Source organism: Bombina bombina, chromosome 4, assembly GCF_027579735.1.
Source record: "Bombina bombina isolate aBomBom1 chromosome 4, aBomBom1.pri, whole genome shotgun sequence".
Classification (NCBI taxonomy): Eukaryota; Metazoa; Chordata; class Amphibia; order Anura; family Bombinatoridae; genus Bombina; species Bombina bombina.
In genome coordinates, this window is record NC_069502.1 from 91100005 (window position 1) to 91112416 (window position 12412).

At 35.7% G+C, this 12412-nt stretch overlaps 1 protein-coding gene across 1 annotated transcript in view; it reads left to right on the plus strand.

The window, feature by feature from the left end:
* Window positions 1-11280: 11280 nt before the first annotated feature.
* BLK (BLK proto-oncogene, Src family tyrosine kinase) overlaps window positions 11281-12412 on the plus strand; it is a 111855-nt gene continuing 110723 nt past the window's right edge. Inside the window, exon 1 of the mRNA XM_053709547.1 lies at window positions 11281-11371. Within this exon, the coding sequence (XP_053565522.1) occupies window positions 11299-11371 (73 nt within the window). The 5' untranslated portion in view covers window positions 11281-11298. The remainder of the gene's footprint in view (window positions 11372-12412) is intronic.

A 12412-nucleotide genomic window follows, 5' to 3' on the forward strand; every position in this document is an offset into this window, starting at 1 on the left:
TAACGACAAACATAAATGTTGTGGGTTAAGTGATTACATCACTGGTTTAAGGATCTGTATGTTGAGTGATCCCTAATGGGTAACGTCCAATAAAACATGTTGTATTCAAAACCATATATATATATAGATATATGTGTAGTGTTCGCCAGCTGTCCACCAACAAATACTGGATGCTCGGTAGGTGACTGGGCACTAGTGTCTTAAAATTACCTTTCCATAAAGTTCTTAAGCCGCACCCTTAACCTTTTTTTTTTTTTAAACTGAGTTATCGTAATCATGAAATATTTTTTTTGGGTTTCATGTCCCTTTAAATGCGCCTTCAAGAAATGTGACTGTATATTCACTGATACGTTTTCTAACCATTTTCTGTTTGCACAGACCAGAAGTTATTTATAGCTTTATACGATTATTTTCCTGCCAATCATGGGGATTTACAGCTGCAGAAAGGTGAAAAACTACAGCTCATATCTGAGTAAGTACAATTTTATCATAATATCTCATGTTTCAGTGTTCCAGAGATATATGTAGAACTAATTTGTCAAGAAATGTCTTAACAAGCTCCCTCAAATTTAAAAGAACATAAAGACAAAGGCCTCTATTTAACAAAGTCTGCCGGACCTGATCCGACAGTGAGGATCAGGTCCGCCAGACCTCACTGAATGTGGAGAGCAATACGCTCTCCGTATTCAGCATTGCACCAGCAGCTCACAAGAGCTGCTGGTGCAACGCCGCCCCCCTGCAGACTCGCGGCCAAGGGCTGCTAGCAGGGAGGTGTCAATCAGTCCGATCGTACTCAATGTCTGTCCGCTCAGAGCAGACGGACAGGTTATGGAGCAGCGGTCTTTGTGACCGTTGCTTCATAACTGCTGTTTCTGGCGAGTCTGAAGGCTCGTCAGAAACACGTGCCCAGAAGCTCACTACAGAGCTTGTTAAATGGGTGCCAAAATCTAAACTATACAGTAAATTTGACTAGATACAATTGATTACATATTATGTATTATTTTTTCATCTGTTTTACTGCTCTACCATATGCAGGTAAGATGTGTTCACGTTCTCTGAGTGCTGCTACACAATATCATTATCTCCTAATGAGTGTACATGTGACCTACTGAAGTATGCAAGGGTTTAAATGTTTAACTAGGACTGAGATCTGTCTTAATTCCAAATTAGTTAAACATTTGAAACTTCTAAATGTAAAAAAAAATCATCTGTCTATTATTATGCAGTTGAAAAGGGTTTCTATTAATTCATCATATCTTTCCTCCAACATATATATTTAAATGAGTCAGCCATATGATATAATATGGTATAGTTCATTAAAAAGAGCAGCCTTTAAACATATTGTTGATGGAGAAATCTGAAATAAAGAATCTTTTAGTTTAAACCAATACAGGAGTATCATTTATGCTTCCTACTAATGCTTATTAGCAAATAGGTGCTTTCAGATAGTGCTCATTGGTTAATACTAAGTACAAATCTTCACTATACCTATCAGATAAGGGATTGGATTCAATAGAACCTGTATGTGAATCTTATATCTTGCTAAAAAAATGTTTTAAAACTGATGGAATTTAAAGGGACATTAAAAACTTTGAAATGGTAATATAAAATTGATAAATCATATTTATGAAAAAACTCTGCAATATACTTTCATTATTTATTTTGTCCCCCTTTCCTATAATTCCATTCTGAAATTGTGAGCTTTTAAGTTCCTGTTAGAAAGGGAAGTGCAGAACACTGTTATATTCCACACAGCCATTGGCTGCACACTCTTGTGACACATTTATAATTGTCTCTAATTGGCCACAGCAGAGAAGGTAACCTAAGCTACAACATGGCAGCTCCCACTGCAAATCTGCGCTCGTATTATAAGTTCAGCGCAATGTGAATGCGACCTTGCATTTGCATTGCATGGAAGCTTTGCACTCACAATGGGAGCCTCGTCCTGATGCCGTGAGAAACGGCACAGAACTTAGCCCATCAAAGGGGGTAAGTCGCGCAGTGTTGGGCAGCTAAGTGTAAATATATATGAATATATATACATATATATGTCTGAGTATAAGCATATACATATATATTTCTGAGTATAAGCATATACATATATATGTCTGAGTATAAGCATATACATATATATTTCTGAGTATAAGCATATACATATATATGTCTGAGTATAAGCATATCCATATATATTTCTGAGTATAAGCATATACATATATATGTCTGAGTATAAGCATATACATATATATTTCTGAGTATAAGCATATACATATATATGTCTGAGTATAAGCATATACATATATATTTCTGAGTATAAGCATATACATATATATATATATATTTCTGAGTATAAGCATATACATATATATTTCTGAGTATAAGCATATACATATATATTTCTGAGTATAAGCATATACATATATATATATTTCTGAGTATAAGCATATACATATATATTTCTGAGTATAAGCATATACATATATATATATATTTCTGAGTATAAGCATATACATATATACGTATTTCTGAGTATACGCATATACATACAGTATATATTTCTGAGTATAAGCATATACATACAGTATATATTTCTGAGTATAAGCATACACATACAGTATATATTTCTGAGTATAAGCATATACATATATATGTCTGAGTATAAGCATATACATATATATTTCTGAGTATAAGCATATACATATATATTTCTGAGTATAAGCATATACATACAGTATATATTTCTGAGTATAAGCATATAACATTACAGTATATATTTCTGAGTATAAGCATATACATACAGTATATATTTCTGAGTATAAGCCTATACATATATATATTTCTGAGTATAAGCATATACATATATATTTCTGAGTATAAGCATATACATACAGTATATATTTCTGAGTATAAGCATATACATACAGTATATATTTCTGAGTATAAGCATATACATACAGTATATATTTCTGAGTATAAGCCTATACATATATATTTCTGAGTATAAGCATATACATATATATTTTGAGCAAAAACACAGTCCCCATACACTGCAATTTAAAGGCACTTTTCAGTACCATTTTTTTTTTTTACACCTCACATCCGCAATCTTTAAGCCCTTAAAACTGCTTCATGCAGTTATTATTTAAAAAAAAAATATGCTACTTTAGTTTTATTTTAAAAAGCAACATTACACTTTATTTTAAGGGGAATTGGGGGGAAATTTTCAAATTACCCTGAGATCTGACCAGAGATTCCTCGTTCTTTTGGTATCTTTATACAAAGTATATAAAAAGTAAGCTTAGGAGCTGGCCCCAATTCTGGCTCAGCACCTGGGTAGCGCTTGTTGATTGGATGGCTACATTTAGACACCAATCAGCAAGCGCTACCCTGGTGCTGAATCAAAAATGGGCCGGCTTCTAAGCTTACATTCCAGCTTTTTAAAATAAAGATAAAAAGAGAACGAAGAAAAAAAATGATAATAGGAGTAAATTAGAAAGTTGCTTAAAATTGCCTGCTCTATATGAATCATGAAAGTTAAATTTTGACTAGACTATCCCTTTACGGGTGCACGTTTAATTAGCACTCCCCTTGTAATCTAGACCAATATGTTTAAGTGCTTCTTCTTCCTGTGGAAAACCAACAATCATTGAGCAAAATGCCTCTTTAATATAAAAAGCTTAGGGGATCGCACACCAGAACATGTTTTTTTAATACTAACAATTGTCTCTAAATGTTTTGCAGCAATGGAGACTGGTGGTTTGCCAAATCCACTGTTACTGGGAGTGAAGGCTACGTACCCAGCAACTTTGTTTCCCCTTTTGATAGTTTGGACATGGAAAAGTAAGTGAAACGCCTGGTGAATGTTAAGGTGTCTGGTAATCATGCTTTCTACACATGAAAAAATTGCAAATAATTTCAACAGGAAATCCAAATCTTCCACAACACAACTGATTGATGACTCACATTTTTAAAGATGTTATTGATAAGTAACAAAATATATATCTCCTACTTCCTAATCTGATAACAATAAAGTGTTGACATAGTCAGGATGATGTTTTTTGCAATCTGAAGCAGATCTTTATATAATAAACAGATTGCAAAGTAACATATCATAACAAACTGATTGATTGTTCAGCCATATTTAAAGTGACATTAAACATGTTGTAATTCTAAGATGATTTTCAGTAGCCTTGCTGGAGTACATTGGGCTTGCCACTGCCATTTGTTAAGAAAATATGCACTTTTCTTGCAGTGCATTATCTTATCACTACTGCTGGGTTTAATTAAATGAAGCAGGATTAGACTTGTGAATACTAAGGTGCACTTCCTATTCTCAGAATTGGAAAATACACAATTTTCAATAAAATTAAAAGAACATTTGTACAAAATAAATAATAAAAATATACAGCAAAGTTTATAATATGCATAATTAAACAAGTTATGCCATCCGCTCAAAGTGTTCCATGTACCTTTAGGTCTATTTTCAATGCCTTGTATTCACATATGTTTCTAGAGATGAGCGTAATTAAAGGGACTTGGTACCAAAATGTTGAAGCACTTGAAAGTGATGCAGCAGAACTGAAAAGCTGACTAGGAAATGAACATCTCTATAAAGAAAAGGAATATATTTATCTCAAAATGTTCTAAGTAATCATACCCCCATTGTAAACGGACTTTAAGCAGCGAATCAGGATTTTAGTCCTATGACGTGCAAGGGAGTGTGCATCTGGCATGTGCAGGCACAGTCATGTTATTTCCCTATTCAGTTTAAGGTACTTTACTATGAAATCCCATGAAATCACAGCAAAGCATAGCATGACCTCAGCACTGCTGATGCCGATTGGCTATTTTTTTGTTTGTTTGTTTGTTTGTTTTTCTCAACCTGCAGCTGGACTGTAGCTGAGGTAGAACAGTTACCAGAGAACTTACTCTGGTGAGCTTAAGACATTTTGAGGTAAAATATATTATCTTATTTACATAGAGATGTTCAGGTGATATTTTCTTGTTAGCTTTTTACAGTTATGTTGCATCACTTTGATTTAGCATATGAGTATTATGTCTCTTTAATTGTCATGTTTAACCTACCCTTTATTAGCCTTTGCCATATAGTCTTATTTTCATTTTTTTCATATATTTACCCCATATATAAGTGGTGCAATTTATAGTAACTTAATCTTGGAATACGTATATGTCTGATAGAATCCAAAGCTTTGTATTATTTATGGAATAGAGAACATCAATGAGTCACAGATCACAACACAGTGTTTCTGTACAAAAGGAAGATAGCCTCTATTAAAATAAATTAATATATCAATTTGTATATTCACTAAATAATGATGCTTTTAAAACAATTGCCTACTATATTCCCCTGTTTTGTTTTATTCCTTTGGGTCAGGTCACATGCATTTCTCACTTCTGCCTTTTCTCCATCGTTTTAGATACACTTTTTTCCTTATTTGTTTTAATTTATCTTTTCACCATAGAAATAATAAAATACTAAGGGCCAGATTACAAGTGGAGCAGCATTTAAGGCATTACAAGTTGAAAGTAAAAAGTTTTTGCTCTTGCGCTAATCTGAAATTAGTATATTGTGATATATTCCCCCATAGAAGTCAGAGAAGCAAATTAGTATCTGATGATATTTTGGTACAATATAAATATATACATATATATATATAATCCAGCCTGGTTTAGCACTCTCGAAATTACCACTGCTGGCCGGGGTGCAAAGCAAATGTATCAATAAAGTCCCCAAGAGGACAGGGGTGAAACCCAGAATCGTCACAATTTGCATTAAAGAGATTTGATTGCTCTTAATACCGGAGAGTGCTGGCTTTTCTTGGGATACACATGATTATATATAGCTATAGATATATACAAGTTAGAAAAAAGGAACCCCAAGAGCCTGTGCTCAAATGATCGAGTGTTTCCTGAAAAAGCGGCTAGAATGGCCAATGATATCCTGTACTTGGCCTCTATTACCGCTGTATGTGAGGAGAGGAAATCATCCGCAAAAGGGTAAACAGCTGTCGGGTATTTTCCCCCAGTCAAGGGTAAGAACTTACTTGCTAGGTGTCCTGGCGTCAAACCCTCCGAAGTGTCATGGTCGACAGTACCTCACAGGGCTAAGCACGCTCAGCGTCCCAGACGTTCACCTCCTTGACTTCTCGGGGATCAATCAGCCGTCACTGTACAACAGCTTGTTCCTCCGCAGCTTGCTCAGTCCTGTCTTGATAGCGCCAAACAAAGCGCCCAATCCTCACTCGTTCAGGAAACTTTAATCCACCAATCAGGGGAAAAACCCTCAAGAGAAAATTCTTCTTTGTAGTGCTGCCTGACTCCGGACTTGAAGGTGCACGGCTGTATAGGGAATATCTTCAAGCAACAAATGATAAATTCAGCCAGCACGAAACTTCCATTAAAAAGTCCAAATTTATTTGACAAATTAAAACGACATGGCTGCTAAAGTTGCAGCTCACAAACATAGCACACGGTCAAAATCTTACATGTTTCGGCCGTAGCTTAATCATAGATATTTTTAAAACACCTTTGTTAAAAAATAAATACCCTGTGCTACATCCTCATTGGTTAATCACTAAACGAGTGAAAAAGCTATCTGAGATTCCTTACTTTAACCCTTTGATGACTTTCCTCACCTTATGTCTGAATATATAAAATTTTAACTGTTAGGTGGCTATCATATAGGTAAGATAAGTATTGCTCCCATGGTAAATAAACAATAATATACGTATTGCGATTTGTCACACTCTCCACTGTGAGGCTAGAAGGAGGAAAATGATTGAAGTATAAACACCAATAACTCCATATCCTCGACTTGACAAAATACCTTTCTATGTGCATAAATTATTTTATTTTATTCCTTTCCTACATGTGTCTACATGCTGATGAGCATCTATCCTGAATTCGGCTACCAAATGTTAAAGGTAGCATTTTTAGGTGCTGTATACCCACTTGGAATATTGTAATGAATAAATACTGATAATAAGAAATGCTAAGGTATAGGGTGGTAATTCCTGAAAGTGGATAATCACTCCACAGAGTTTCAATTTCCATATACTCCTCCCAATGTCCTAATACTCAAGTTGTGTGCTTTCACAAAAACAAAAATATTGCTTGAATTCTAAAGATTCCACTAGACTTGTCAGAAATATGCGATAGGAATGATACTCTTTGGAATTAAGCACTTTTAGTTGCCCCTGCATCTTAATGTTAATTAGCAAAGTTGTGATACACTTGTCATCTATTCCTGCTATCATGTGAATTGTAGAAATATGGGGCAATTTAATGTCCTATAATTAGGATTTGAACTATGCCTGAGAGCAAACTACTAATAGTAAAATTTAAACTGTAGTATAAAATGTACATATAAAGGGAGACTATGTTTATAGTTAATCCAATTATTTCCCAGAAATTAACAACATCATAAATTGAATTGTAACCCTTTGGAACCCTGGTGTCCAGGGTAAAGATCCAAAAGGCCTCCCTCTTCAGTAACAATTTATTTAAATCTCCCCCTCTTTTGGGTTTCATGATGTGTTCCAAAAATCATCCATTTGAATGTCAAGTTAGAACAATTGTGTTTATTGATGAAGTGCTTTGCCAGTTCGGACTTTGCCCTCAGACCTTTTATATCCGACAAATGTTGACGTATTCGCTCCCTAGCTTCTCTTGAGGTGCAGCCAATATATTGTTTGCCTGTGCATGTGCACCATGCCATGTAAACTTAGAACATTTGTTGCACTTTAAAATTCCTCAATCAATTGATTGCCAAATAGCAATGCACATTAAAGGAATAGTCTAGTCAAAATTAAACTTTAACCCCTTAATGACCACAGCACTTTTCCATTTTCTGTCCGTTTGGGACCAAGGCTATTTTTACATTTCTGCGGTGTTTGTGTTTAGCTGTAATTTCCCTCTTACTCATTTACTGTACCCACACATATTATATACCGTTTTTCTCGCCATTAAATGGAATTTCTAAAGATACCATTATTTTCATCATATCTTATCATTTACTATAAAAAAAAATATAAAATATGAGGAAAAAATCGAAAAAAACACATTTTTTCTAACTTTGACCCCCAAAATCTGTTACATATCTACAACCACCAAAAAACACCCATGCTAAATAGTTTCAAAATTTTATCCTGAGTTAGAAATACCAAATGTTTACATGTTCTTTGCTTTTTTTGTAACTTATAGGGCCATAAATACAAGTAGCCACTTTGCTATTTCCAAAACCATTTTTTTTTTTCAAAATTAGTGCTAGTTACATAAGAACACTAATATCTTTCAGGAATCTCTGAATATCCATTGACATGTATATATTTTTTTTTAGTAGACAACCCAAAGTATTGATCTAGGCCCATTTTGGTATATTTCATGCCACCATTTTACCGCCAAATGCGATCAAATACAAAAAATCGTTCACTTTTTTACAAATTTTTTACAAACTTTTGGTTTCTCACTGAAATTATTTACAAACCGCTTGTGCAATTATGGCATAAATGGTTGTAAATTCTTCTCTGGGATACCCTTTGTTCAGAAATAGCAGACATATATGGCTTTGGCGTTGCTTTTTGGTAATTAGAAGGCCGCTAAATGCCACTGCGCACCACACGTGTATTATGCCCAGCAGTGAAGGGGTTAATTAGGGAGCATGTAGGGAGCATTTTGGGGTAATTTTAGCTTTAGTGTAGTGTAGTAGACAACCCCAACTATGATCTAGGCCCATTTTGGTATATTTCATGCCACCATTTCACCGCCAAATACGATCAAATAAAAAAAAACGTTAACTTTTTCACAATTTTAGGTTTCTCACTGAAATCATTTACAAACAGCTTATGCAATTATGGCACAAATGGTTGTAAATGCTTCTCTGGGATCCCCTTTGTTCAGAAATAGCAGACATATATGGCTTTGGCGATGCTTTTTGGTAATTAGAAGGCCGCTAAATGCTGCCTGCGCATCACTCGTGTATTATGGCTAGCAGTGAAGGGGTTAATTATGTAGCTTGTAGGGAACTTGCAGGGTTAATTTTAGCTTTAGTGTAGAGCTCAGCCTCCCACCTGAAACATCAGACCCCCTGATGCCTCCCAAATAGCTCTCTTCCCTCCCCCACCCCACAATTGTCCCCGCCATCTTAAGTACTGGCAGAAACTCTGCCAGTACTAAAATAAAAGGATATTTGAGCTTTTTTGAGGGGTTTTTTTTAGCATATTTACATATGCTGCTGTGTAGGATCCCCCCCTAGCCCCCAACCCTCACAGATCCCCCCACCAAACAGCTCTCTAACCCTCCCCTTCTGCCTTAATGGGCGCCCATCTTGGGTACTGGCAGCTGTCTGCCAGTACCCAGCTTAGAAAAAAAATGTGCTTTTTTTAAGAAAAAATCCCTTTATCTGTAGTGTAGCTCCCCCCCACACCCAAGAACAACCCCCCCCACCCCTCCAAGATCCCTTTGACTGAAGTTTATTTTTTTAATTTTGCCCTTTTCCCCTACATAGTTACATTCTCATTTTCTGTAGTATAGCGGATCCCACCCGCTCCCGCCCCGTGCACGCGCCCCGCCCGCCACCCTCTGTGCACGCTCGCGCGCGCCCGTGCGCGGCCCCCCCTCCACCTTACACGGCCCATCGATGGCCGCCCGCCTCCCAGTCAGCTCCCACCCACCAACGATAACCGGCCATCGATGTCCGGTGCAGAGAGGGCCACAGAGTGGCTCTCTCTGCATCGGATGGCCATGCAGGGTTATTGCAGGATGCCTCCATATCGAGGCATCACTGCAATAACCGGAAGCAGCTGGAAGCGAGCAGGATCGCTTCCAGCTGCTTTCCACACCGAGGACGTGCAGGGTACGTCCTCAGGCGGTTAACTGCCTTTTTTTTGAGGACGTACCCCTGCACGTCCTTGGTCGTAAGGGGTTAATGATTCAGATAGAGCATGCCATTTTAAGCAACTTTCAAATTTACTCCTATTATCAATTTTTCTTCTTTCTCTTGGTATTTTTATTTGAAAAAGCAGGAATGTAAGCTTAGGAGCCGGTCCATTTTTGGTTCAGCACCTTGGTAGTGCTTTCTGATTGGAGTCTAAATGTAGCCACCAATCAGCAAGCGCTACCCTGGTGCTGAACCAAAAATGGTTCAGCTGCTAAGCTTACATTCAAATACAGATACCAAGAGAATGAAGAAAAATTGATAAATTGATAATAGGAGTAAATTAGAAAGTTAACTAGACTGTCCTGTTAAAGTGCCAAAAGAAAATGTTCTGTGTTTGAACATATTATTATTGCTCTATTTCTTGCATGAAACTCTGTATTTGCTTTCTGCAAATAACTTTTTCCCCTGTAGTAAAGGATCATTTACTTTTGTTTAATGAGAATGAATGTAAACCTTTTTCCGAATAATCAGTATTCGCTTCATTTTAAACTAAACCAATACCAACAGTGCAAACACATGAACTGCTAATTTTTCAGAATATTCGTTGCAAAAGATTCGTCTGAAACACATTTTCATTAATGCACAAGTCTAGTTTAGGGCCACTGAACTGCAAGATAACACGTTCCTATTCAAATGTGTCCCTGAAACATTACCTTAAAGGGACAGTCTAATTGAAAATTGTTATTGTTTAAAAAGATAGATAATCCTTTTATTACATAATCCCCAGTTTTGCATAACCAACACAGTTATAATAATATACATTTTATCTCTGTGATTACCTTGTATCTAAGCCTCTGCAGACTGCCCCTTACCTCAGTTTCTTTTTACAGACTTGCATTTAGCCAATCAGTGTTGACTCAATAATAACTCCACAGGAGTGAGCACCATACTATCTATATGGCACACATGAACTAACACTGTCTAGCTGTGAAAAACTGTCAAAAAGCACTGAGATAAGAGACGGCCTTGAAGGGTTTAGAAATTAGCATATAAGCCTACCTAGTAAATTGGAAAGTTGTTGAAAATTGCATGCCCTATCTAAATCATGAAAGATAATTTTGACAAGACTTTCCCTTTAATATCATGAAACCGCTACAACCCTTGTTTTCAAAGTACTGTGGATGTTGTCATTCTATGAATAAATAGCAATTCAAACTTGGTTATCGTCCTTCATATTATATATATATATATATATATATTATATATATATTATATATATATCCCTATTTCAATAATAATATTCACTGTAACTTTTTTCTCGTCCATGTCTGTATCTAAAACATAAGTTTCTCTTTCTTTTTCTTTCGATAAGCAGATGGTTTTTTCAAATATCAGCAGAAGAGATGCTGAAGACAACTAGGTGCACCGGAAGCAAATCTGGGACATTTCTTATCCGTGAAAGCGAAACAAGTCAAGGTAATCTATGAAAACAACTTGTTATACATTCTTGGAGACAAAGTTCCACCATTTTAAAGAGATGCAGAAACATTAATCTAAAATGTATTTCATAAAAAATAGTAAATTAAAGGTGTTCCACTTCGAATAAAATTTGTAGAATTTGGGGGATCTTTAAGAAGATATGAAATTATTAAAACACATTAGTTTGCTGCTACAACTGATGCCTGTGTTAATAGGAGAGCAAAGGTTGGGGCAAGTCCTTTCTTCTTGCAATTTCACTCTTTATATACAAACATATGGAGCTACCTGAGTCATTTTGAGGTGGTTTTTTTTTGGGGGGGAGGGGGGGTATTTAATTTTTTTATTTTTCTTTCTTTCTGTGTAAATATTGTACCTAAAGAGGCCAAAAAGAGAATGCCTGAAGCAGCTATTTGATTTGCAACATTTGGAAAACCTTGGTTATAGAATTTCCTTTTTGGTCTCTCAAGGTGCAATATTCTATTCTATATTATATTATATATTATATTCTATATATTAATATACAAAATCAGAGCAAAAACAAAACTAAAAAAAAGCAAGAGGTGTATAACGTCCCTTTAAAAATGGTTGCTCAGTGGCATCAACTAAGTGATTAAAGCAGGTCCTTATGTTTGTATACGAAGAGCAAACAAATCCAGACGGAAGGGATGTTCCCCGTCTTGCGCTCTCCAATTAATGCAGACGTCAGTTGTAGCTGCAAACTTATGTTTTTAATGCTTTTTTCTTTTTCTTAAAGATAACTCAAATAATATAGAGGTGTTTAAAGTTCCTTTTAAATGATGTGCAAAAAAATTGTCTTCTGCTGTACATGTTGCCACTGGTATTATTTCATTTGGGGCATTTTATTTTATGGCTTCACCTGGATACATTTTGGTAATGCATTTCAGCTAAATGTATTCACCTGGGATCAGGTCTAAATTTTGGAATCAACCTTAAAGGGACATTAAACACTAAATAAATGCTAGATAAAATAATGCATTCAAAGAAAAGATTAGTCTGAGAATAACATGTATTTTTAAA